Source organism: Theropithecus gelada, chromosome 12 (genome assembly GCF_003255815.1).
Source record: "Theropithecus gelada isolate Dixy chromosome 12, Tgel_1.0, whole genome shotgun sequence".
Lineage (NCBI taxonomy): Eukaryota > Metazoa > Chordata > Mammalia > Primates > Cercopithecidae > Theropithecus > Theropithecus gelada.
Window position 1 is genome coordinate 3109514 of NC_037680.1, and position 26991 is coordinate 3136504.

The 26991-nt window shown below is 55.2% G+C and overlaps 2 protein-coding genes across 8 annotated transcripts in view; one reads left to right on the top strand and one right to left on the bottom strand.

The window, feature by feature from the left end:
• Window positions 1-26991, top strand: part of LIMS2 (LIM zinc finger domain containing 2) — a 44074-nt gene that overhangs the window by 6992 nt on the left and 10091 nt on the right. The window contains exons 1-5 of one of the 7 annotated variants that reach the window (XM_025404830.1): window positions 154-312; window positions 1566-1629; window positions 17661-17820; window positions 20628-20694; window positions 20984-21104. In XM_025404830.1, coding sequence (XP_025260615.1) covers window positions 17665-17820; window positions 20628-20694; window positions 20984-21104 — 344 coding nt within the window. In that variant the 5' untranslated portion in view covers window positions 154-312; window positions 1566-1629; window positions 17661-17664. Of the gene's footprint in view, window positions 1-153; window positions 313-1565; window positions 1630-10474; window positions 11117-17660; window positions 17821-20082; window positions 20259-20627; window positions 20695-20983; window positions 21105-25096; window positions 25231-26991 lie in introns of those variants that run through there. The other 6 variants (XM_025404828.1, XM_025404827.1, XM_025404829.1 and 3 more) reach the window with 6 other exon arrangements.
• Window positions 23002-25655, bottom strand: GPR17 (G protein-coupled receptor 17). The gene is made up of 2 exons (XM_025404836.1): window positions 25592-25655; window positions 23002-24937 (listed from the first exon to the last, which is right to left on the bottom strand). The coding sequence occupies exons 1-2, from the start codon at window positions 25653-25655 to the stop codon at window positions 23886-23888; spliced, it is 1116 nt and encodes a 371-aa protein (XP_025260621.1). The 3' UTR covers window positions 23002-23885.

Sequence of the window (26991 nt, forward strand, 5' to 3'; positions counted from 1 at the left end):
CCACCCCTCCAACCCCACCCCCCGCCACCCCTACCTGCCACCCCCACCCCCACCTAGACTCCCGCAACCTCCCACCCTCACCTCCCCAACACCCCCCCACCCTCAGCCTTGACCTCCCCACCCCACCCCGCCCCGCCCCGCGGGCCCCACCCTGCCACCCCCGCCTACCCCTCTCGCGGGCTGAGCGGCTCTTGGCCTTTTTTGGGCGTCTCCCTGCTCCGCGGCCCGGGCTGGCGGGCGGGTGCTCAGCTGGCGGCAGAGGGAGACCCGCGGCTACCCCGGGCTCGGCGTCGCTGCCACCATGACGGGAAGGTAACGGCCCCCACCCACGCCCCCGGGCCGGGGAGGAGGGACCGAGGGACCCCTGGCCCAGGCCCGGCTCGCCCTCGTACAGCCCCGCGGCGACACGGTCCCCGCTCCGCCCTGGAGCGTCGGATTCTCGCAGCTCCCGGGGCGGCAGCGCCCGTCGGGGCCGGGGTCCCCCAGCCCCCGCGCCCCTTCCTCTGGGCGAGCGCCCGCCGCGGAAGGTGGAGCTCCTGCCCACCCGCCCGCACCCCTGCAAGATGGGACAGGCATCTGCTCACCACCGACGCCCAGGGCTGCGGGAGGGGGTCTTGTCCAAGGTCAGACACCTACCACGGGCAAAGGGTTCAACGGCTGTGTGCCGCCCCCGACTTCCCCGATCCCCGATCCCCGGTGAGTGACATCTCTGAGCCTTCCGTTTCCTCCTCTGTAAACCTGGGGTGGTCAAAATGTTAAAAATGATGAAGGGTACGTGGGGACTTGGCCAGAGCTGCGCCCAAGCACCAGCTGTGCAGGGGTTGGCAGGGGACAGGGCACTCTCCTGGGCCTGGCTCACCCTCTGCCCTCAGGCCCCTAGTTGCCATTTCACAGATGAGGTCACCAGAGGCCACAGAAGCTGGGCCACTCAGGAGGCCACAGGTCCACCAGTGTCCGGCCAGTGTTTGTCTCTGCAGCCCTTTCTGGAACCTAGCTGGGTACAAGTGCATGACTCAGGGCTGGGTGGGAGGGGCTGTCCCTGAGGCCCTGGACCCCCCCTAGCCAAGTCCTGGCAGGGGGATTCTCTTCTTCAGGATCCCATGACCTGGGGCTCTGAGGGAGCTCCAGCCCTGAGAGTGACCTGTGGCTTTGCTGGGAAAAGGGGCTTGGAGAGTGCAGCGCAGTGTCCAGGGCTGCGGTCCCAAATCCCAGGCCCACAGGGGAGCTGCCTGTGATTGCCATTAAGGCTGTGGCCTAGGGTCTCAGGGCAGCCCCAGGAACCAAAAATAGCCTGTAACTTGTCACTTTGTAAGTCCTGCCTTCCAGACACACTTCCCTGTCTTCTCCCCAAGCCTCTCTTCCCAGTCAGCTCCCCTGACTTGGAGTCACCCCTAAGCCTTGGCCCAGGCCCCTCTGCAGTCAGATGGAGGGACCCTTCCCCAGGAGAGTGGCACCTGCAGGCCCTCTGGCTGCCTGTGGTCACCCCCCAGGGTTCGGCGGGGCTGCCTCCCATTTTCCTCAGCCTGTCCCTGCCAGTTGCCGGGTTTTCACCCTCCATTTTCTAGGAAAATAAAGTGGGGAGAGACAGGAACAGGTCAGGAGTAGCCCAGCAGCAGCGCTGAGGTGGAGGTGGGTGAGAGGTGGTTCCTTCAGGCACAGGAGGGATGGCAAGGTGGACAGAGCCATGAAGGGAGTGGGGCTGGAATGGGAGGCCCCGAGGTGCCACTGCTCCCTGGCAAGGGTCCTCTTGCCCCTGAGTCCCTTGGGCCTTTCCCTGGAGACGGAGGTGGTCAGGTGAGCCCAGCCGGAACCACCAGGAAGGCAGGTGGTGGCGAGCGGGGTCAGCCTGCCCTTGCTGCTGTGGGCTCCAAGGGCCGGAGAAACTCTTATCCTCAAATGACAGTGGGATGACAGTCAGCCTTTGGCGGACACTGTGTAGGGCGTTTCTCGTCCAGGCAATACTGCGTGTCTTAGAGAATAAGGAGAAACCTAGAAACATAAAAGATAACAGAAACATAAAGAGAGGGAAACGGCAACAGTTCCACTCCCGAGAGCCTCCCTTTATGCAGTTTGGGTGGCTCCTCGCAGTTCCTTTCTCCCGGAGTGTTTGTTTGATACAGCTGTGGGCGATCTGAGTGTAATGCACCTGCTCCTTCAAAGGTGGCCCTGCTGCCCGCCGTGCTGATGCCCCGCCGGCTTCCCTGCCCTCCATACACAGGGATTGGGCTGGGCCAGACTGTGAGGAACGGACATCCAACTCGGCCTTCGGAGTGGGCAAGAGTTTTCCTGTCTCAGAAGCAGTGGAGTTTCATTTCCACCGTTTCATGCTGGGTGCCCTTCCCCATGTCCACTGTCCCCATGTGATCCCAGGCAGCTCCTCGTGCCTGGATCCTGGTTCTCTCAGGATCCCCCAGGCTGCCCAGAGTCAGGCTGTTTTTGGGAAACACCCTCTCTGCTCGCATACCTTCAGTTCGCCCTGCCAGCTCTCCCTGGGACCTCACCAGGCAAGAGCAGAGGGAGGGCGGTGGGGAGCCACCAAAGGGACCTGGAGTGGCCTGCGTGGCCATGCTCTCTGCAGATGAACCCCTGGGTGCTGTGTGGAGAAAGGGCTGCTGGGAAGGAGATGGAGAAAGAGACAGAAGGCAGACACTAGGGAGGCCTCTCCTGGGTGGCTGAGGGGGTGGAGGAGAGGAGGCTGACTCAGGGTTCTGGGAGGTGGAGTGGACAGGACCCAACTGACTGGCTGTGAGGTGGGCCACAGAGGGTGGGGCTTGGGAGCATGCCCCCCCGTGATGGCAGGTGGGGGAGGCTGGCATGCTTGGTGTGGCTGTGGAGTGCTTGAAGAGCTGTGGCAAGTCTGAGGGGGAGCCGTGGGAGGCACCTGCGCATGGAGGGGCTGAAGCCCAGGAACAAGCCAAGCTGGGCGGGGAGTGAAGGCAGCCCGGAGCGTGAGTGGCATGCCGTGGGAAGTGAGGGGGCTCGGCCTCAGCGGCAACCCAGGGGCTTTGGAACTTACAACCACGAGATCTTTGACTATCACAGCTGAAGGGACCTCTGGCATCACCATTGTTCTACAGGGAGGCGGACATGGGGAAGGCCACCTACCAGGGACTCAGCTGTCCCTGGCATTCCTGGAAATGGGAGCCTGGGATGTTGACACCCATGGCCGTGTGAGCTCAGTGGCTTGGCTGCATAAAGTGGAGTCCACCCACCATGTGACCGTCGTGTGTGTTATGTATGAGGCTGTCGTATATGCCTGATTGTGTGCTGAGTCCATGCTTAGAAGAGCGCAGAGCAGGCTGCTAGATCCCTGCCCTCATATCCACCAGTCTTGCCCCTCCTGCGGGTGGAGTATGTCCAGTGGTCCCCTAGGCAGAAGGAGTCAGCCGTGGGGCAGCTGAGTGCAGCCAGAGCCCTCAGCACAGCACAGGAGGCTGCAGTGGCATCAGGGGCTTAAGCAAAGTGTGAAGTGGGTAACTGGCTTGTGATGTGGCACCACTGAGTCCTGAGCCCCAGACTAGGCCAGGGGGGCACTGCCATGGCCCCTCACCTCCTTCCCTTTTCTTCTACTTCTGGTGCTGACTGGCCCCTTCTCGCTGGCCATTGGCACAATAGGGATGGAGGGACTGATCTGCAGGGTGTCCAGTCCCGTGGTGTGAATACCCCCACCTGGGTTCATGTCAAACCGCCAACGCTTGAATTGGCATTAACGCTTTACAAAATTCCTGAATAGTTAACAGTCAGCACTTGTGAGCTGGCAAGGGACCGCCCAGGCAGCCACTGTGGAGAGGAGCCTGGGTTTCCCACCCACAGTGGGCCATCCTCCTTCTCTGTGTCCCTATCTGTGCTGTGCCACGTGCAGGCTTTCTTTCTCTTGTTTTGAGACGGAGTCTTGCTCTGTCACCCAGGCTGGAGTGCCGTGGCGCGATCTCAGCTCACTGCAACCTCTGCCTCCCAGGTTCAAGCAATTCTCCTGCCTCAGCCTCCCGAGTAGCTGGGACTACAGGTGCATACCACCACGACCGGCTAATTTTTTTTGTATTTTTAGTAGAGACAGGGTTTTTACCGTGGTCTCTACCAAAAAAACAGGTTTTTACCGTGTTGGCCAGGGTGGTCTTGATCTTCTGACCTCGTGATCCACCTGCTTCGGCCTCCCAAAGTGCTGTGATTACAGGCGTAAGCCACTGTGCCCAGCCTGCATGCAGGCTTAACCAGCCCTTAGGTCTTCATTTCCAGGTGGGGAAGGGAAGCACTGTCACTGTCCTCCTTGTTCTGTTTAGGTGAAGCGTGTTCATTTCTGAAGGTGAATATTTACTTAGATGACTTAGCAGGAAACCACCCTAATGAGATACTTCTGTGGGTGAATGCGTATGTCTTGCTGAGATGAGGTGACTGAATACACATATGAACGTAAAACCTACTGTGTCCTCACCCATGTCCTTGGAGGAACACACGGGAAACTCATGGAGTTGTTTTCAGCCTCCCAGTGAGGAGTCTGGTGGGGGAGCTGGCTCTGGAGGACAGCCTGTTTGTGGTGCCTCTGCCCACTGGGCTGAGGGCACGTGCCCCAGGGCCTTGGGGAGGCAGCCCTGCCTCACAGCTTGGGGCCTCAGTTCCAGCCTCTAGGAAACCATGTAGTTGTATTCTTCATGACTCATGTGTTTTTTAAAATTTGAGGCATAGTTCACATATTATTAAATTCGCCATTTTAGTTGTACAATTCAGTGGTTTTTAGTGCATTCACAAGGTTGTGCAACCATCACCGTTAATTCCAGAACATTTTAATCATCCCTAAAAGAAATCTTGTACTGATTTGCAGACAATCCCCATTTCCCCCTCCTCCTAGCCCTGGCCACCAGTAACCTGCCTTCTGTCTCTACAGATTTGCCTGTTCTGGACATTTCACATAAATGGAACCATATATTATGTGGCCTTTTGTGCCTGACTTCTTTTATTAAGAACATATTTCCAAGGTTCATCCATATATTGTAGCATGAATCAGTACTTCATTCCTTTTTCTGGGTGAATAATATTCCATTGTGCCACAGTTTGTTTCTCCATTCACCCGTGGTGGATATTTGAATTGTTTCCACTTTTTGGCTACCGTGAATAATACTGCTATGAACATTCCTATACAAGTTTTTGTATAGGAACATACATTTTCTCCTTGAATATATACCCAGGACTGGACTTGCTGGGCATGTTGTAACTCTTATGTTATACTTTTTGAGGAATTGCCAAGCTGTTTTCCAAATAACTGAACAATTTTACATTTATTAAATTTTACACCAGGAATGTATGAAGGTTCCAATTTCCCGACATCCTTGCTGATGCTTGTCATTGTTGTCTGGTTTAGTGGGTGTGAAGAGGTGTCATATTGTGGTTTTGATTTCCACTTCTCTAATGACTGATAATGTTGAGCATCTTTTCATGTGTCTGTCGGCCACTTGTAAACCCTCTTGGGAGAAATGTCCATTCAAACTCTTCACCCATTTTTAAATTGGGTTGTCTTTTTATTGTTGAATTATAAGAGTTCCTTATTTATTTGGATACTAGACACTTCTCAGACATATGATTTGCAATTTTTTTTTAAGATGGAATCTCGCTCTATCACCCAGGCTGGAGTGCAGTGGTGTAATCTCAGCTCACTGCAACCTCCGCCTCCCAGGTTCAAGCGATTCTTCTGCCTCAGCCTCCCCAGTAGCTGGGACTACAGGCATGTGCCACCATGCCCGGCTTTTTTTTTTTTTGTATTTTTAGTAGAGGGGGTTTCACTATTTTGGCCAGGCTGGTCTTGAACTCCTGACCTCAGGTGATCCTCCCGCCTCTGCCTCCCAAAGTGCTGGGATTACAGGTGTGAGCCACCGTGCCCAGCCAATTTGCAAATATTTTTTTCTTTTCTGTGGATCATCTTTTCACTTTCTTGATTGTGCCATTTGAGACACACAAGTATTAAATTTTAACGAAATCCAATTTATTTCCTTATTCTTTAGTTGCTTGAGTTTTTGTTGTCATGTTTGGGAAACTATTGCCTAATCCTAGCTCATGAAATGAAAACATCTCTTTTCTTCTAGGAGTTTTATACTTTTAGCTCTAACATTTAGGTTTTTGATCTATTGTGAGTCAATTTTTTTTTTTATATGGCATGAAGTAAGGGTTTAAACTAAATCTTTTGCATGTAGCTATCTAGTTGTCCTATCATCATTTGTTGATAAGACTACTCTTTCACCCATTGAATGGTCTTGGCACTCTTGTCAAAATTCAGTTGACCACAAATATATGGGATTATTTTTGGACTCTCTTTTGAGACAGGGTTTCACTTTTTCACCCAGGCTGGAGTGCAGTGGCAAGATCTTGGTACACTGCAGTCTCAACCTCCCTGGGCTCAGGTGATCTTCCTACCTGAGCCTCCTGAGTAGGTGGAACCACAGGTACACACCACCACACCTGGCTACTTTCTGTATTTTTTGTAGAGACGAGATTTTGCCATGTTGCCCAGGCTGGTCTTGAACTCCTGGGCTCTGCCTGCCTCAGCTTTCCAAAGTACTGGGAATATAGGCATAAACCACTGTACCCAGCCTACTTCTGGGCTCTTGGTTCTGTTCTATGGGTGTATATGTCTATCCTTACACCAGTGCCACACTTGTCATTTTTAGTAAGTAAATTGTAATTTTTAAGTAAGTTTTGAAATGGAAAGCATGAGTCTTCTTTGTTGTTGTTGTTTTGTGATGGAGTCTCAGTCTGTCACCCAGGGTGGAATGCAGTGGCCTGATCTCAGCTCACCGCAACCTCCACCTCCTGGGTTCAAGCGATTCTCCTGCCTCAGCCTTCCGAGTAGCTGGGACTACAAGTGTGTGCCATCACGCCTGGCTAATTCTTGTATTTTTAGTAGAGATGGGGTTTTGCCATGTTGGCCAGGATAGTCTTGAACTACTGACCTCAAGTGATCCACCCACCTTGGCCTCCCAAAATGCTAGGATTGCAGGTGTAAGCCACTGCACCTGGCCTTTTTTTTTTTTTTTTTTTTTTTTTAAGTTTTTTTGATTATTCTGTATCACCTGCATTTTCATATAAATTTTAGGAATGCCTTGTCTATTTGCAGGAATTTTAATGGAGATTGCATTGAATCTATAGGTCAATTTGATGTAGTGTTGTATTGCCATCTTAACAATATTGTTTTCCAATCCATGAATATGGGACATCTTTATCTTTATTTAGGTCTTCTTTAATTTCTTTCAATAATGTTTTATAGTTTTCAGTGAATAAGAAGTATTGCACTTATTTTGTTAAACTTACTCCTAAGTGTTTTACTAGTTTTGATGCTGTCCCAAATGGGGTTGTTTTATTTCATATTCAGATTTCTCATTGCTAGTGATTCTTGTATAATGATCTTATACCTTGCAGACTTATTGAACTCATTTCTTAGCTGTAAATAGGGTTTCTTTTTTTGAGGGGGGATTCTTCAGGGTGTTCTATATATGAGTAGGTAATATGCAAATAAAAATAGTTTTACTCTTCCTTCTCAAACTAGATGTCTTTTATTTCTTTTTCTTGTCTAACTGTCCTTGATAGAATCTCCAGTGCCATGCTGCAAACAAATAGCAAGACTGGAAATCCCTCTGACCTTAGGAGGAAAGCATTCGTTTTCTCATCACTAGGTATGATGTTAGCTATGGGTTTTTGGTAGATGCTCCTTATCAAATTGAAGAAGTTCCCTTCTATTCCTAGTTTGTTGGGTGCTTTTATTATGAAACGGTGTTAGATTTTGCCAAATGTGTTTTCTGCATCTATTGAGATGGTCATAGAGTATCCTCCCTTTATTCTATTGATATGGTATGCTACATTGAATTTTGGATGTGAAATAAACCCTATATTCTTGGGATAAATCCCATTTGGTCATGTTGTATAATACTTTATATATAGAGTGTTAGATTTAGTTTATTGTATTTTATCAAGGACATTTGCATCTATGTGACCTTCGTGTTTTATTTTGATATCAAGGTAATACTTATAGAACGAGTTGTGAAGTGTTCCCTCCTAGTCTTTCTTTTTTTTGGAAAGATTTTGTGAAGGTTTGGTGTTTTTTGTTTTTTGTTTTCTCTTTTTGAGACAAGATCTCACTCTGTCACCCAGGCTGGAGCGCAGTGGCGTGATCTCAGCTCACTGCAACCTCCGCCTTCTGGGTTCAAGTCATTCTCCTGCCTGCCTCAGCCTCCTGAGTAGCTGGGATTATAGGCATGTGCCACCACACTGGTGTTTTGTGTGTGTTTGTTTGTTTGAAGGTTTGGTGTTAATTCTAGTTAAACCTTTGATATAATTCACCAATGAGGCCATGTAACTCTGGCTTTACTTTGTGGGAAGATTTTTGGTTACTCTCTGTCTCTTTACGTGTTATTGGCCTTATTTGGTGATTTGGTTAGGCTTCGTGTTCCCACCCAAATCTCATCTTGAATTGTAATCCCTATAATCCCCACGTGTCAAGGGAAGAGACCAGGTGGAGATAATTGAATCATGGGGGCGTTTCCCCTCATGCTGTTCTCGTGATAGTGAGTGAGTTCTCACAAGAACTGCTGGTTTTATAAGGGGCTCATCCCCCTTCGCTTCGTATTTCTTCCTGCCACCTTGTGAAGAAGATGCCTTGATTCCCCTTTGCCTTCTGCCATGACTGTAAGTTTCCTGAGTCCTCCCCAGCCCTGTTAAACTGTGAGTTGATTAAACCTCTTTCCTTTATAATTTACCGAGTCTCATGCAGTTCTTAATAGCAGTATGAAAATAGACTGATACATTTGGATTTTCTATTTCTTTTTGAGTCTGTTTTGGTAGTGTCCTTCTAGGAATTTCTCCATTTCAGATAGGTTATTTCATTTATTGGCATACAGTTGTTCATAATATTCCATTCTGTTAATTCCTTACTGGGAACACAGGCTATTATTGTTTTTCAAGGCAGGCATGGAGTTAGGGAGCAGGAATAAGGGACTAGGATAAGTTAAAACAACACAAACCTCACTGTTGTTGTGTTTTTGTTTGTTTGTTTGCTGTTTGTTTTTTACCAAGATTCATCTGTTTTTCTTGACCAAACATTCCTAGGGTTACTGAAAACCTTTGGTGGATTTGCAGAGTTCTGAAAGAGTAGATTCTGATAATTTTTTCTGGATTTTTCATTGCTTTTATGGAGGGATGAACTTCTGGAGGTCCTTACTCCACCACTTTTTGCTGACATCACTCTCAGTGTGTTTGCAAATGTCTAGAGCCAGAGCACTGACCCAAATCCCATTTGGTCACGGTGTATAATACTTTGTATAGAGTTCTAGATTCAGTTTGCAGTATCTGTGGTCCCCAATCCCATCCCTGCAGCAGGACAGGCTGCAGAATGGGTGGTAAGGTTGTGCAGAGATTTAGGATTTGGGCTCAATCAGACTCTAAGCCTCTCTCAATTTCTAGCCTTCGACGTCCACTTTTATAGTAAATATTTGTTGAATTGATTAGTACTTGGTAAACTTGTGCTTGAACTTCATTTACAAATTATGTTGTACAAAACACTTGTGCCTGTAGCCTCCTTTCCAGCATTATATGTGACCCTTGGAGCCCTAAATAAATGTTTCCTCCTTACAGAAAACTGTGGGTCTGCATGAGAGTCCTGGATTCTAGTGTTGAGGATTTCCACATGGATGGGCTGAGTCGGGAGTGGTAAGAGGAGCCTAGGCCCCATCACGTTGACTTGTAGCTGCTGTAAGAACATTTTCTGCATAAGTTTTCTTAAGCATTCAGCTACCTACATCAGAGAGTCAGCGGTATTCCTTACTCATTTTGGCTCCTCTGGGCTCAGCTTCTCCATGCCCTTTAGCTCCTGGGGCCACCTTTAAAATCTATTTGTTGAATTGATCAGTGTTGGGCAACTTTGGAATTGGGCTGCATTTACAAATTATATTGTACCCAATGCTTGTCGTCACTTGACTGCCAGGGTGCTTAATGAGCACCTCCTCCTGTTGGGACTTGCTGGGTGAGTGTGTTCCTCGGTGGCGTGTAGGCCTGGTATCTGAGTGCCAGTGAGCCCCTCCAAGGCTTTCTCCCACCCTAGTTTGGGAGGATCAGTGCCCTGCTGTCTTTAGTTGACGGCTGCCAGCTCTTGCCTTCGGAAGGCAGAAGAAGATACTGCTCAAGCTTTCTGACCTTTCTAGAAAGGTCTTTCAGGGAAACGGAGTCAATGTTAAAGATTTCCACGAGTGCTCCGGATCTTTATTGTATTGCTGACCAGGGTCACCTTGGCCACAGTTTGGATGCCGACCATGGGTGCTTATGAGTCACAAGGAGCTTTGCCAGTCTCTCTGGGTAAAAATGCGGGGGACATGGTGCCTTCCTGGTGGTTTCCACCAGGTCCCTCTGCGTCTGTTCCCCTGGAAGCTGGAGGATTGCCTTTTCTCTAAACCTCTTTTGGGGTGCCTGACCATTTGTTGGCCAGATCCAGATGATCGGCTCTGCCCTGGTCTGGGTGCTCCAGGGTGATGATTGTGGCAGAGGCTCTCAGAGAAGGAAGCAAAGCAGAATGTGGAACTGTGCGGCTCCGGTCCTCGGTTTCTTAACCGATGGCAGGGATCCTAAAGGCGCCAGGTCCTCCACATCCTCCTCTGCTGACTCTGCCCTCCTCAGTGTGTCCACGGGCACAGGCTTTCCTCCTGGCAGGTGGCAGCTGGAGACCTCCTGGGTGTCCTGCCGCCACTGTGGACCTCACCTCAGTGCTATCTGGGGCCTTCCCAGACCAGTCCCCTCCCAGCGGGACCCAACCCTGCCAGCCTCAGCTTTCAGGAGCTGCCCCCACGGCGCAAACAATATGCTTTCTATTTGGAGTTGACTCCGCTGCCCTTTGGAGATCCCAGCGCGTAACGTGAGCTGGCGACCAGCGCGGGGGAGGCGCCCACACGCCCGTCCCGTCGCGGTGTCTGGCCCGAGGCGGCCGCGCCGCCCCTCCGAGGTGGTCCCTCGGCCCCTGCACCAGGCGGCCCGCGCCCGTGACCTCGAGGCGGCTGCCCTGCGCCATGGCGGCCCGGCTGGGTGCGCTGGCCGCGTCGGGGCTGTACCGGCGGCGCCAGCACCGGCAGAGCCCGACGCCCGCAGCGGGGTAGGTGGCCAGGGGCGGGGCAGGTGGCGGGGACAATGGCCGGAAAGCTGCCCCGGCTGGGCAGGCCTTCCCTCGGAAACCCGGCCGGGCCCTCCGACACGACACCGTGGGCTCTCTCCCCCCCGGGGTCCGCTGGGCCCTGGGCTGGCGACAGGGTGGGCGCGTGCGACTTTATCTAACTGGGTTGGATGTCACCTGTGATCAGCTCTCTTGGCAGGGTGTGCCCAGGGACCTGTGTTAGAAAGCAGGGGGCCTGCGTAGCCCCCAGCACCGCTTTCAGACTGGGGTGATGATGCTGCACTTTGTAAATGAGCAGACAGGCTCTGAGCGCAGCAGGCACCTGCTGGACTCACCCACCCCAAACATGGCGCTGTGATTTGAACCCAGGTTAGACTGACTCCAAAGCCTGCCCTGCTTCATTCCATGGAGGACTGCCAGTGTAGACAGGCTCCTTTTGGGCTGGGAGGAGGGGGCAGCGGAGTTGAGGATGGTCCTCAGGGCATCTCAGAGGATGAGTTGGTTCTGGATGGGGAGGTGGGGAGGGGCACCGGGACGGTGGTGGAGCCACCTCCCCTCACTCTTGGGGTCAGGGGCACGAGGAGGAGCTCCTGGACATGTTGCCTTTGCAGGGCCCAGGGGCCAGTGGGGGAGAGAGAGCAATAGGGCTGTGAGCTTGGGATCCTTGATCAAAGTGACAGATGGGGACCCTGGGGAGGAGGCCAAGGCTGGGCAGAAGGGCTGGAGGGTCAGAAAGGGAGCCAGGAGCGTAAGTAACAGACGTAGGGGAGGGCCTGGAGGACCCAGGAGCAGAGGAAGGCCAGTGCCACCCAGGACAAGCACAGCCCGCTCTGAGCTCCTCGTATGTGGTCAGGGAAGGCTCCCAGAGGGGCAGTTAGAGGACTGAGCCATCGAAGATATCTTCTGCTGAGAACAGAGGAGGAAGGAGGGCACCGAATGGAGGGCAGGAACTGCAGGCCGGCAGCACGGCCATCTGTGGAGTCCCTGCTGCACGCTGGGCTCCCGCCTGTGCTGGCACAGCAGGTCTGGTGCAGCCTGCTGTTCAGGTGGGGACCCGCAGACACCTGAGTGTGGCAGAGCTGGAGCAGGCATCTTCACTGGCCGGCCTCTGGACAGCCCTGGATGCGTGCGGCATAACTGTGGCACTAGGCTGTGGGTGGCCAGGGCACTGATAGCCCCAAGGCTGGTCTGGAGAGTGATTTTCACAGTACTGACACCACAGCTGAGATGCAGGCAGGACCGGCACGATGATGACAGACCTGGGGCAACCCTGAGCATGCACACACATGTGACTATTCACACTGTTTTTCTTTGAACTTCTGGTTCATGTCCTCTGTTAGTTCTCTGTTGTCAGTGTGACGTTTCAGGTGTACCTACTTGAAAGCAAAGCCGCTAGAGCAAAGAGGTATGGCAAGGGCTTCAGAGAAAGCTTTAATTTCAGACAGGTTTCATACTGATTTGGAGTCTGTTTCTGATGGTGTCATTGCATCTTGTGTATAGCAGACCAAGGCAGGATGTTAATTTTTAGCGTCCCCATGGTGGACTGGCTTTGTGTACATTTTTGTTGACCTCATGTAGCCAGGTGCCCCCTGACACTGGCCTCTGGCTGGCTTCGTGGAGGCGGGGCAGGGAGGAGGCCCAGGCAGTGCTGAGGGACTGAAGGTGCTCCCTGGGCTGTGTTGCAGTGGGGTCCCTCCCCGAAGGCCTCTGCGCCTGGAATAGTGCCTATCAGTGCGGGTGCTCAGTGAAGACTTATTGGATGAAACACGAAAGCATGGGCTGCGCTTGCAGGACTCGCCTCACTTCCTCCCTCCCTGGAGGTAGCTATTCCTGGCCAATTTTATAGATGAGGAAGCTGAGGTTCAGAGTCCTCTGCTGCAGGTCACACAGGCAGGGGTTGTCCGGGCCTGGGTTGCAGCCTGGTGTGCCTGGTTATAGAGGACACACCCCTGGCCTGACTGCTGCTCAGGCTGATGTGGCCTCAGCAACACTGGCTCGTCTTGGGTGTGACCAGACCCCTTGTGGCTGGCCCCTGACTCTTCCCAGATCCTTACACTCTCTTCCTAGACTCAGGTATCCGGGAGGCTGGGATGGAAGGTGGTCCGGGTTTGCTGAAGAAACAGAATCTGGAATGGGGGATGCCAGGAGGAGATGGGGGGAGCATGAGCCTAATCCTGTGTGACCCTCAGCTCATTACAGTCTCTGTGCTTCAATCTCCTTATCTGGAACCAGCCTTCTCCCCTTACGAAGGCCTGAACAGAGCAGGCTCCTCTGATCCCACCCCAGACTCAGGGACATCTTGCAACAAATTGGCTTGTGTTGGCTGTCAAGACTGAGAGCATTCTGGGGTGCTGGGGAAGGGCACGAGATGGTGTGTTCTACCCCAGATCTGGGGTTTGGCTTCCATGTTGGGCATGCCCTGGGCAGTATGTTCTATGTAGTCCAGCTGGGGGTGGGTAGTGGTGTCTTCTGGGGGATAACTGGCAGACTGTGTTCCCTATCCTGAAGGAATGTGCAAAGGAGGACATGGAATGTCCACAACTCTGACCCTTTGCCCTCTCGCAGGGACCGCAGACAGCCTGCAGGCCTTCCCCTGGGCTGAGCCGTGCAGAGGGACTCTGGAAGGCTCCCAGAGTTGCTGGAAAACAAGTTCTTTTTATCCAGCGCTTTGCCCGCCTGGCCTGGTGCTCTGTGCTGGACACGTGGGTGTCATTCATTCTTCACTTTGGCTCCTTGAGGTGGCTACTGTTTCTCTGGTGCACCTCTTTATAGAAGAGGAAATGAGGCCTGGAGAAGCCAGCACCTTTCTTGAAGTTCCAGGCCGGTGGCTGGGGCTATCAGGTGTAAAGCTGGGCACGTAGGTCCAGGCCTCTTCCTCCCCTGCAGGAGCCAGCAAACATGTACTCTCACGGTGCTGAATCTCCATTGTCTCTGCATGCTTCTGTCTGTTCGTCTTTGCCCTTGGATCGGAATGTTCCTGTGCTCCTCGGTGGGACGCCGTGGGGATGCAGCCCCGGAGCCTTTCACAGAGCTACTGTTAGGGGCTCTAGTGCCTGTGACTTGGCCTGGGGCAGCCCCTGTGCATAGGAAGGAGGTGGCAACCCCCACACCCCATCTGCTTATGCCAGGCTTTGTGCAATGCCTGCCGGGCTCAGGCGCCAATGATCTCACCGGAGGCGTCCGGGAACCAGCCAGGGAACTGGTTAAGGACCGGTTTCCAGATTCGACTGGAAGATGAGCAGGAAAATAGAGAAGAGAGGGTGTGGCCAGGCTGCTGTTAGTACCCTGGTGGTGTGTCCAGAATTTGTCCCTTTTGGGGGGTTCTTGGTCTTGCTGACTTCAAGAATGAAGCCGCAGACGCTCACGGTGCTACAGTTCTTAAAGATGGCGTGTCTGGAGTCTGTTCCTTCAGATGTTCAGATACGTCCGGAGTTTTTTCCTTCTGGTGGGTTCATGGTCTTACTAACTTCAGGAATGAAGCCACAGACCCTGGCAGTGAGTGTTACAGCTTTTAAAGATGGCGCATCTGGAGTTGCTCGTTCCTTCCGGTGGGTTCATGGTCTCGCTGGCTTCAGGAGCGAATCTGCAGACCTTTGTGGTGAGTGTTACAGCCCATAAAGGTGGTATTAGGGATCCAAAGAGTGATCGCACTAATGACCTATTGCAAAAAGCAAAAGAACAAACCTTCCACCAGGTGGAGAAGGAGCCACTTTGGCGGCTGTGGTGGCCTGCTTTTATTCCCTTATTTGGCCCCACCCACATCCTGCTGATTGGTCCGTTTTACAGAGAACTGATTGGTCCGTTTTACAGAGTGCTGATTGGTCCGTTTTACAGAGTGCTGATTGGTCTGTTTTATAGAACGTGGTCAGTTTTTACTGAGTGCTGGTGGGTGTGTTTAGAAACCTTTAGATAGACACAGAGCACTGATTGGTGCATTTACAATCCTTAGCTAGACAGAGAAGGTCTCCAAGTCCCCACTAGACCCAGAAGCCCAGCCGGCTTCACCTCTCAGTGGGAAGCGTGGCAGCTGGGGAGTGCTTACTGAGGGTCTGTTTATGAAACGGGGAGGGAGGAAGGGTGGTGAAGCAGCTGGGCTAGTGGTGCAGGAGTGCCGGTAACCACAGGGAGAGGCCCGGGTCCCAGCAGCAACCTGGCTAGTGGGAGTAGGATCAGCCCACCTGGAAGCCAGAGGAGGCAGGCCTGTGGGTGCAGGCCCTAAACAGCAGCCCCTGGGGCAGAGAACAGGAGCCTGGAAGGGGTGCGAGGGGTGTGTGCTCAGTCACTGGGGTCTAGAGGTCTGGCTTTAAGGTGGAATCTGAAAGGCTGGGGCTGGAAGTCCTTAATTTGGCTTCGTTTTCTGGGTCCTTGGAGTGAGGAATTCCAGGCCCGGAGGCATGAGATTTCCTGTTGATTTCCGACTTCTCTTAAGAGGCCCAAGGTCTCGCTCATGGTCAGGCCCTGGAACGTCCTCCCTGTCACCTTGGGTGTGTGTTTCAGGAGAGGAGGTTCACAGTGTTCTCCGGGAAGGAAACCAAGCTGGTCCTAGTGAAGCCCAGCCCAGCCCTCGAGGGTGGCTTGGGGCGGCCAGGCTCCGCCCTGGTGGCCTGCCTGGCCCGCCCTGTGAAGACCAGCAGGGAGCTGGGAGGACTAAGGAGCAGCCGCTGGGTGCCGAGGCCTCCTTTCTTCTTGGGTTCTTCCCAACTCTTGTTGCCACCATCTCTGCTTCCTTGCCCCTCTGGCCTAAATGTGGGCTTGCATGGTGGCTTTGGTCTCCTAAGCACCCCAGGGGGGTAGGCCAAGGTGGACGGAAGCCCAGCATGCCCAGAAAGCCTCGCTAAACGGCCTTCCAGCCAGCCTCCGCCACATGAGTCCCTAAGCCGAGAAGAAAGAGACATCAGCCTGGGTTCCCCTTCCCAGTTTCCAGTCCATCACCATATGGCAGCAGCCTCCTGTGAGACCCTTTGCCCACAGCCCATGCCCAGACCCTGAGTGAAGCCCTGCCCTCCAACCCTGGGCTCATCCTGTCTAAGGCCCCTCTTCTCTGTGGCTGGCACTCTTCAGGCTGGCCCTGCCCAGATCGCAGGCTGCAGAACAGCCCGACAGGAGCCTCACTCACCAGGCATTTCTCTCATGATGCTGCGGCAGTGAGTGACTGCTGGGTGGGATTCATCCTGGGAGGCAGGGCAGGTGGAGAGGTGTTCCCAAAGGCACTGCACTCGCGTCCTGCCACACCACAGCTGCACCCAGGCGAGCATTACCAGCTGGTTGCATCACTCCCCTGCGAGCCTGACGATCCCTCTCTGCCCAGCCTTCCAGGAATCCATGGGAGTTGAGACCCTTGAGACAGAACCCGTGTTCTCCCTTCCTAGCAAAAGGCTTTGGGTATCTGGTTCTCTGAAGGCCGTAGAGGCAGTTGGGTGTTTAGGACTATATCCTTACCATGTTTTTGAGTCTAAAAGACCCCTCCTGGCCGTGCTGAAGGGCCCTGGGGCTGGAATGACTGTGGGCCTGGCTCACTGTGGGCTTTGCCCGTGTAGTTTGCATTTCATCCTTCCCAGAAGGAAACCCGCCGCTGACTCTGGGGACAGGCACTGCCCAGCATGGATGAGCTTTGCTCCCCTCATCGCACTCCCGTCTTGTCTCAAAGATTCATACTCTTGCCTTTCTTTTTTTTTTTTTTTTTTTTTTTGAGACAGGGTCTTGCTCTGTCGCCCAGGTTGGAGTGCAATGGCATGGTCACAGCTCACTGCAGCCTCAGCCTCCCAGGCTCAAGCCATCCTTCCGCCTCAGCCTCCAGAATGGGGCTGGGGCTACAGGCTTTCACCACCACACCTGGCTAATTTTTTTTGTTTTTTTTTTTGTGTGTGTTTTTATTAGAGATGGGTTCTTGCCATATTGCCCAGCTGGTCTCAAACTCCTGGGCTCAAGGGATCCGCCCACCTTGGCCTCCCACAGTGCTCTGGATGACAGGCTTGAGCCACTGTACCTGGCTACCCCCTTGCCTTCTCTGTGGTTGGGTGGTTATGTGTTTATTGGAGGCAGTCGGTTTGAAACTAACTCATGGTGCAGAGGATGGAACCATGGAAGACTGAGCAGTCTGGGTTCAAGCGTTTACCCCGCTCTGTTGTGTGAGCTTGGGCAAGTTACTCAACCTCTCTGAGGCTTTGGTCCCTCCTCTGGAAGAGGCCATAATAATAGTAGCTGCAGGATTGCCTTGGGGATTAAATAAGAGTGCAAATACAGAGCCACTCACCTGTGCTGGGTGGTGTTCTGTGCGTGAGACTCTGTGGTCCCTGGAGAAGGGGTAATAGGGGCCCAAGTGGGAGTTGACTGGGCCCCTGACACCCCAAGGGGTGGGCACTGCAAGCACTGAGCAGCCTGGACCCTGGATTAGAGCAATTTTCCTGATCCCGTAGAGCGTCTTCACTTTTTAATATGAGGTGTGTCTGTCAGGCGCAGGGCTCTGCATGTGCCCCATCCGCGCTCCTGACCAGCTCTGACTCACCCCTTCTGTCTCCCGCCCCAGCAACATGTCGGACGCCTTGGCCAATGCCGTGTGCCAGCGTTGCCAGGCCCGCTTCACCCCCGCTGAGCGCATTGTCAACAGCAATGGGGAGCTGTACCATGAGCACTGCTTCGTGTGTGCCCAGTGCTTCCGGCCCTTCCCCGAGGGGCTCTTCTATGAGGTGAGGACACTACTGAGGGCCTTCTCAGACCCAGCTCAGAGTCTGCCCTCAAGGAGTGGGTGGGCTGGGCTCCATGCAGTGGTCCCGAGTGGTGACAGGGCCGGCTCTGGAGCCAGCCCAGAGTCAGGCTTGAGCTCCTGCACAGGCCCATCCTTCACCTGTGAGATGTGAACAGCACCCCGGATGCTCTAGGTGCTAACGGAGAGCCACCTTTCACCAGCCTCCTCTGGGCAGATGCTGGGCAGGCCCTGGGGGCAGGAAGAGCCTGCCCTGGTAGTGCTTGCCCTCCGTGGGTACCAGTGAGCACAGCAACTGCACAGCCCACCAGCTGGTGCTGATGCCCTGGGGGTCAGGGCTCACAGGGTGGGGTGGTGCTCAGGGAAGGTGAGGTTTGGGCAGACCTGAGGGGAGGGAGCCACACACATCTCTGCAGGAAGAGCACTGGGCAGAGGGCACAGCACATGCACAGACCCTGTGGTGGGAGAACATGGGGTGTATGGAGAGCAGTAGGGAAGCTGGTGTGATGGAAGCCGAGGGCATGAGAGGAAGAGTGTCAGGCGCTGAGGACAGGGAGGTGCATTTTGTTTGGCCCCATGGGCCTCTACAGAGCCATAGACAGGAGCCACCTCAGGGTGTGAAGCAGAGGAGTCACACTGTTTGCTGACATTTGAAAAGGTGCCCTGGTCAGGCACTGTGACTCACGCCTGTAATCCCAGCACTTTGGGAGGCGGAGGCGGGTGAATCACCTGAGGTCAGGAGTTCAAGACCAGCCTGGCCAACATGGTGAAACCCTGTCTGTACTAAAAATACAAAAAATTAGCCTGGCGTAGTGGCAGGTGCCTGTAATCCCAGCTACTCAGGAGGCTGAGGCAGGAGAATCACTTGAACCTGGGAGGCGGACGTTGCAGTGAGCCGAGATCGCGCCATTGCACTCCAGCCTGGGGGACAGAGCAAGACTCCATCTAAAAAAAAAAAAGAAAAAAAAAAAAGGAGGCTTCTGGCCGCTGAGGAGAGTGTGTAAGGTGGGGCCGGAACAGAGGCTGGGCTGGGAAGCTGGCGGGACCAGGAGCTGAATTAGTACAGTCACCCAGATGAAAGTGAAGGGGCCTTCACCAGCTCATGAGAGCAGTTGTTAAATCATCAACAGTCTTGCAAACTGGTTATGCAACAAAGTTTTTGTTTAAAAATTAAATTACATAAACATACAATGGGATACAATTTTATTAAAAACAGAGGTAACAAATACTCAAAGCGTACCACTTGCTAATTATTTTGTTCCACTTTACTATTGTCTATGCTGCCGGGGTTATTTCCTTTCATTGTGCTGGTGTGGCCATGCACACCCCCGCTCAAGTCCACATCGATGTCCTGTCGGCAACCGGAAGCTGGCCATGACGGGAATATTCACACCGTGGACATTGGCAAACGTCCCACAGCAGGGCCTGCCTCTGTGCCCCAGAGAGCTGGCTGTTCAACATTTACCGGCACGCCACTGGTGGTTGTGGTGGCGGTGGTGGCCAGGGTTCAGATGCTGGCTCTGTTTCGAGGTAGAGCTGATGGGATTGGCTGGTGGATGGATGTGGGGCGTGTGGTCCGCCTGGCAGAGCAGGAGCTGCTGTTTGTTCCTCATGGTGCCTTCAGCCTCCTGAGAAATGCTGGCTAAGTGTAGAGGCAGCAGGGGGGTGGGCAAAACTCTGGGAGGGTGGCCATGTGCCCAGAACAAAGCCTGTCACACAGTAGGTGCCCAGATGATTTTCGTTGCTGAAAGAGTTTAAGCCCTTCCTGCCTCTACAGGTCCCTGAGTAGGGCTATATCCAGTTCAGTCTAGTAAGACACTCATTTTAGAGAACAGGGAAAAACCAAATTAAAAAATAGAAAATACAATTGTCAAAAGAGGCCGGGCGCGGTGGCTCAAGCCTGTAATCCCAGCACTTTGGGAGGCCGAGACGGGCGGATCACGAGGTCAGGAGATCGAGACCATCCTGGCTAACACAGTGAAACCCCGTCTCTACTAAAAAATACAAAAAAAAAAAAAAACTAGCCGGGCGAGGTGGCGGGTGCCTGTAGTCCCAGCTACTCGGGAGGCTGAGGCAGGAGAATGGCGTAAACCCGGGAGGCAGAGCTTGCAGTGAGCTGAGATCCGGCCACTGCACTCCAGCCTGGGCGACAGAGCAAGACTCCGTCTCCAAAAAAAAAAAAAAAAAAAAATTGTCAAAAGAGAGGAAAGCAGAGGCAGGCTTTGGCCCCACTTGTGGCCAGCACAGGGGCCCTCGCTGGCAGCTGCCGCCTGGAGGGTGTGCACGCCAGCTCCTGCTGGCCGCAGCCCTGACCTCTCCCCACTCCCCTGTGCCCAGGTCCTTCCTGCCTTCCCTTCCTTCTGTCTCCTGTCCCTGGGTCTTCGTGGCCTCTGGGGAAGCTGGACTACTCCCACAAAGAAGGTATAGGAAATAGGGCCAAGTGGCACTACACTTCAAACTGGATCTCATCCCTCCTGGCATAAAACCCCCTCGCCCCCAGCCTGTTCTCTGAACCAACAGGGTCCAGATCCTCAGTAGACACCAGCGGCCCTTTGACAGGTGGCCTTGCCGACCTTTCCAGCTTCCACAGGGGCCCCTCCCTTTGCACCCCACCATCCCAAAAGGGCCAATGTCCTCTGCTGGCCAGGCCTGGAACCTGCTGCTCCAGCCTCAGCCCGACATGTGCCTGTCTCAGTGCCTCATCCCCTGCTGTCAGGTCCTGACCCGACAAGGGCCTGGGCGGCTGGTGGGGATGATAGTGCTTGTCCTCTCTCTGCGACCCCTTTGCAGTTTGAAGGCCGGAAGTACTGTGAACACGACTTCCAAATGCTGTTTGCTCCGTGCTGCGGATCCTGCGGTAAGGCTGGTGACAGTGCACATCCTGGGCTGCCTGGGAAGTGGGCAGCAGGCGGGGTGGGGGGGCGGGGGCCCAAAGGGGCACACAGAACTGGCCTAGCTCTTCCCTAACTGCCCACCTTGCCTCTCTGAGCGGCAGCCCTCAGGCCCCCTATAGGCACCACCATCTCACGAGGGAGCCCACGGGCCAGGCAGAGAGCAGGTGGAGTGTTAGGTGGACGGGGCTTTGGAGGGTCCGAAGAGGGGATGGGCACGCGCCCCCTGGCCAGCAGGGACCTGTTCTTTTCCAGGCGAGTTCATCATTGGCCGCGTCATCAAGGCCATGAACAACAACTGGCACCCGGGCTGCTTCCGCTGCGAGCTGTGCGATGTGGAGCTGGCTGACCTGGGCTTCGTGAAGAATGCCGGCAGGTGAGGTGGCCACATCGGGCCAGAGAGGACTGGGCCACAGCCCTGCCCAGCACACCTGCCCACCCCTCCTGTGTGCTACCCACTTGCTGAGGGCCCAGCAGGGTCCCGGTGCCGCAGCCTGCACTGACGTGGCTGCCCTCCCTCCGGTTCACCTCGGGGCAGATGGTCCAGCTCCCAGTTTACGGGGCCCCATGCTTGGCATGCACGTGGCAGCCTCTCGGGAGCCATGAGAAACCCCCACAGTCCCCCACCCCCCCGGCCACCACGCCTGCTGACCCCACCTGTCCACCTTCCCCTGCCTGTACCTGTGTAGCTCAGTGTGGCCGGAGGGAAATGCCCACATTTACTCTTAAATTCAGGGCCACAGACCTCATGGGTACTCCAGAAGTTCCCACCTCCTGTGAAGCCTTCGTCTCTCGTTCCCCCTCCCTGAGCACTGTCCCTATAGCAGGCAGCCTTGTCTCCCACCTCCCCTGGCCCTAGCTCTGGGATCCCGTGCAGCCCCGCCGCTGTCTGAGCCCTGTTCGTTCCCACAGTTTCTCCAGAGCTCCCTTCTCCACGCCACTCTCTTGTCCTTTCTGAAGGACCGGGCTGGGGAGCTGGGTTAAAAACACTGGCTGGCCTTCCTTCCCGGCCTCTCCCAGCACACCTGCCTCCCCTCCTGTGTGCTACCCTGGTCTCATCTGCCCCCGGCCTCTCCCAGCACGCCTGCCTCCCCTCCTGTGTGCTACCCTGGCCTCATCTGCCCCCGGCCTCTCCCAGCACACCTGCCTCCCCTCCTGTGTGCTACCCTGGCCTCATCTGCCCAGGGACCCACACCTCCTCTTGACCCCTCAGCAGCTCTCACCACAGCTGCTGAGGTGCAGAAACGCCCCCCTTCTGGCACCCGGGACCCTGAGTTCCTGTGGTTCTGCCCGCCCCCACAGTGGCACCTGCTCACTCCCTCCTCTGAGCCACCTTCCTCCCGGTCTCTCCATGGGGGTCGTCTGGGACTCCGTGCCCGGCCCTCATGGCTGCCCTTGCAGACAGAATCCTAGAGCCCTAAATAGCACGTGTGTCTGGACAATTCTGGGCTCCACTTTGGGCCTCTCTCTCGCTGTCTTCAGCTGCCCACATGCCACCTTCACTTGGTGTCCACCAGGCATCCCAAACGCAATGGGGCACAAGCAGTTTGGGATTCTCCTCCACCAACCACCAAGGCTGCCTCTGCATGTGCCCCGTGTCAGTGAGAGGCAGTGCCGCCCTCCAGAGGCTCCAGCCATGCCTCCCCGCCACACCCCCTCTGTCCGGGCACTCTGCTCCCTCCCGCAGCTCCTCCGAGATGCTTCCCCGACACTACCAAGCTCTTGTCCATGAGCTGCCCACGAGAGAGAGGCACATGGCCTGGTGCCTGGTGTCCAGCCCACTGTCCTTGGAGCTGGGCGGTGCCTGGCATTGAGCAGGTTGTCTAAATGAAGGGCTGAGGGGGCAGACGGTGCAGTGCAGGGGCCAAGGGACAGCACCAGGGGCTTATGCTGACCAGCAATGTCGCCGATGGTGTGTGGAGTGAGCCCAGTCTCCTTCCTGGGGCAAGGTTTGCACAGGACCACTGCCCCAAGGGCTGGTTGGGGAAATCTGAAAGATGCTGGAAGTGTTTTGGAAAGTCAGACGTGCTACAGAAGCATATTGCTGTAAGGACGGGGCAGGGCGGCAGCTAGGGTGAGGAATGAGGGCCCCTGCTTGGCCCTCCCAGCCCCACAGTGCAAACCTCAGAATCTGGGCAGATGTGCTGTGAGCTGCCAGAGCCCCAGCAAGAGCCCACGAGGCTGCCTCTGCCGCTGTGCCACCACTTCGCCATTCCTGGGTCAAAGAGAGAAGTTCTGGGAAACGCTTCATGTTGACCAAACACAATAACCTGTGTAGTCTTAAAGCTACAGTTGTGTTTATGGTCTGTACAAATACAAAGGACATGTTAGGGAAATACCTGCACGCGAGCAAGGGAAATAGCTTAGGCAGAGAGAGACCCCTCTGGAGGAAGTGGGTCTGGGTCAGTGGGAGGCAGGTGCGCAGCGCAGCCCTGGCCTGACCTGAGCTCCCATGACTACACAGGACATGCTTGTCCGGGACTGGGAGGCCCGGGAGCCTGCCAAAGAGCTCTGGGGGTTGCAGGCCTGTGCGTGGGGTTACAGCAGGAGAGATCCAGAATCCAGAGCTGTGCTCAGTCCTCGCAGGCTGAGAGTGTTGAGGTCCCCTGGCAACCAGCCTGAAATGTGTGGCCTGTGTCCTTTCAACTCAGGCAGTGTGTGTCTGGCAGAGGCATCACAGAGGGGACTCAGGGTACCTTGCACTGCAAAGGAATATTGAGACTCCCTCCCCGCCCCCGCCAGGACTCCCAGGTCCCTCTTCTGGGTCGTTTGCAGCCTGCCTTCCGGGTCTTTCTGCAGAGCCTGGTTGCTGAGCGATTCTGTAGCAGGAAGGAGGCTGGGAGCCTAGTGGGAAAGAAAGGCGTCCATTGTTCAGGGGTTGTTCTTCCGGCCTCTTCTCTCCCTGCCACGGATGAAGTCGTTGAGTGTCTAGGAGCCTTTGTAAGCGTCACAAGCCCCTGCAGAGGGGTGGCCGATGGATCCCCTTCGTCAGTTCTCCCTTTTCAGGGGTTGAGACGAGGCGGTCTAGAGAAACGGTGGGCATCTGCTGAGATTTCAGGTTGCCTGCTGGGGAGGTGGCTGGGGAAACGGCAGATGCCTCTTGCTGAGTCTGCTGAGTCCTAAACAGTCTGCGCTCGGCCTGGACGGCGCCCCCCGCTCACAACTCTGACTTGGCACTCAGCGAGCTTTCGTTAGTTTTACCTTCGAAGCTGGGGGGCGGGCCCTTGAGCCTTTTGCCACAGAGCAAGTTGCACAGGGCGTGGCGGAACTTCTCAGCCACAAAGAAATACATGATGGGGTCGAGCGCCCCGTTGAGGCTGGTGAGGCAGGAGGTGATGCGGTTTCCCAGGGCCAGGACGCGCTGGGTGGCACAGGAGGTCCCACCGCTGCGGTAGTGCAGCACATAGACGGAGCGGTTGACGTGGTAGGGCACGAAGCAGACCAGGAAGATGGCCAGCACGATGGCGATCATGCGCACCGCCTTGCTCTTGAGGCGCTTCTCCACACGCAGGCCCTGCCGCAGGCTGCGGATGATCAGCAGGTAGCAGGTGACCGTGGTGACGAACGGGAAGGTGAAGGCCACGGCCAGGGACACCAGGGCGTGGTGGGAGGCCTTCTCCCGGTACAGCTGCAGGCACACCACCGTGTGGTTGGTCTGCACGGTCTGCTGGCTCACCAGCAGCGGGGCCATGGCCACGGCCACCACCACCCACAGGAAGGCACAGGCCAGGTGTGCGTAGAGGGGCCTGCGGAGCTTGAGGGACTTGACCGGGTGCACGATGGCCAGGAAGCGGTCGGCGCTGATGCAGGTGAGGAAGTAGATGCTGGCGTACATGTTGAGGTAGAAGAGGAAGCCGGTGAGACGGCACGCGATTTCTCCAAACGGCCAGTGGTTCCCAGAGAAGTGGTAGACCAGGCGGGTGGGCAGGACCAGCACGCACGACAAGTCGGCCACGGCCAGATGCATCAGGAACACGTTGGCCGGGGTCCCGGACTTGTGGTCTCGGATGAAAAGCCACAGAGCCAGGGTATTGCCAACGAAAGCCAGGATAAAATCCAGGAGGTAGAAGGAGGCGAACAGCATGTTCTCCAGTGGCGTCTCCTGGCCACATTGCTCTGCCGTGGCCAGGGAGAAGTTGGTGATCAGACCTGGGGGGGCCACTTCAAGGCCATTCATGCTTTGGCTGGAGTCAGAGCCCGGGTATGAGCCTGGAGGGAACAAGCGAACAGTTCACAATGAGCTTGCGACCCGGGCAGCTTCACGCTCTCCGAAGTCCAGAAGTCAGGCCTCCGATGCCTTCAGAACCTCCCACTTCTAAGCTCAGCACTGCCCACGGGGCTGCTGAGGGGACCTCCTTGTCCATTTGGGGTGCGTGAGCGTCAGAGGCATTCTGAACTTCAGCACAAGGCAAACGCAGAACCAGGGCTTGGAATCTCGCCACTATGCAGCTGCACCCCTGCCACCCGGGAGATCTGAGGCTCCTCAAAGCTGGGAGGACGGGGTCAGCACCAGGACGGGGAATGGGATGTGAGCCCTGCCTGGGTGAGGCTCTGGGTTTTCTGTTCTGCCCCTGAAGTGTGATGTCTGAGTGACAGGGGTGGTGAGGGGTGGGGGCAGTGTGTCTCTGCGATTCTAGCTCCTCCTCAGCCCCAGCCTTGGCAGGTGGGTTCTGCTCATGCTGAGTGCCTGGACCCTCCCTGACCCGCCTGCCCACAGGTGCACTGGCCGGGGTGTCTCTGCTTTCTGCTTCCCCTGCTGGCCTCTGACCATGGCTTCCCCGGCACCTGACTCGCAGGAGCATGCCCCAGGATGGCAGCAAGGACTGTGCCCTGGGAGGTCAGAGGTCTGCTCTTTTTACCCGCCTGAGAGTTTCAGCGTCTCTCTTGGGGGCTGTCTGGAGCCAGCCCACCAACTCCGTTTGGACATCCTGACAGGTGGGGAGACCTGTGTTTAGGAGAAGCCTGTGCCTGGGCATCAGGCCAGCTGGGAGTATTTTCCCTCCCAGAGTAGATGCACCACCAGGGGGCAGCATCTCCTCCAGGAGGGGAAGACCCATTTTACCCCGAGTCAGAGACACTGGGCAAGGCTGTCCAGGTCAGATCTGCAGCCCCAGAGAGGCCTGGAGGCCCCCTGGCTTGCCCACGTTCAAAGGCCAAGTGCAGAGCCCTGTGACAGGCCTAGGTAACAAGTCATGTCCATCTGGCGAACCCTGAGTCTGGATAGGGTGCTCCCCACCCCCTGCAGACAGAGAAACCCACTCCTGTTTTGCTTTTAGTCAACTCAGAAGATTCAGGAAGGAGAGTGAGGGTCCCAAACACCCTGCCTCTCCAACCTAGGCCTGCGAGTGGGGGTGTGGGCAGGTGGTGGGGCCAGAGCAGCCCGGATCCAGGGCAGGACAGCGGGCCTGGCCTGCTTTTGAATTGGGGTCACCAGCGGGCTTTGGCCAGGTGGTGCTGATGATGGCACAGCTTCTGGGATTCCTCTGGGCACCCGGCTTCCCAGTCCCCACAGTCCCCACCCTGCACAGCCAGGCTGAAGCAGAGGCTGGAGAGGGGTTTGCAGAAGAGAAGCTGGCATCCTGTCTGTGCCCATTGCAGGATGGCAGCAGGAGGGGAGGAGGCACGAGCCACAGGCCTGGCAGGGTCCTTATCTTGGGTGAGCCTGGCTCTGCACCAAGCAGCCGGAGACCTACCTGCAGCAAATTCACTCTGCACATTTCTCCCTGCCTGTTTCCTTCTCTGCCTCCCTCCTTCCTTCCTTCCTTCCCTCCTCCCTCCCTTCCTTCCCTCCCTCCTTCCCTCCTTCCTTCCTTCCTTCTCTCCCTCCTTCCTTCCCTCCCTCCTTCCTTCCCTCCTTCATTCCCTCCCTCCTTCCTTCCCTCCCTCCCTCCCTCCTTCCTTCCTTCCTTGTTTCCTTCCTTCCTTCCTTCCTTCCTTTTCTTTCTTCTTTCCTTTTTTTTTTTTTTTTTTTCAGGGTCTCGCTCTGTCACCCAGGCTGGAGTGCAGTGGTGCAGTCAACTCACTGCAGCCTCAACCTCCAGGGCTCAAGTGATCCTCCCACCTCAGCCTCCTGAGTAGCTGGAACTACAGGCACACACCACCACGCCCGGCTAATTTTTGTATTTTTTGGTAGAAATGGGGTTTTGCCATGTTGCCCAGGCTGGTCTCAAACTCCTGGGCTCCAGTGATCCTCCCTCCTTGGCCTCCCAAAGTGTTCAGATTACAGGCATGAGTCACTGCGCCCAGCCCCTCTCCTCTTATTG

What these genes read in the sequence shown, in the direction of transcription:
- GPR17 (XM_025404836.1), bottom strand. Translation starts at nt 25,655, where the DNA reads ATGTCCAAACGGAGTTGGTGGGCTGGCTCCAGACAGCCCCCAAGAGAG. An exon ending in AGAGACGCTGAAACTCTCAG is followed by an intron (nt 24,938 to 25,591) that starts GCGGGTAAAAAG and finishes TGTTCCCTCCAG; the next exon opens with GCTCATACCCGGGCTCTGAC.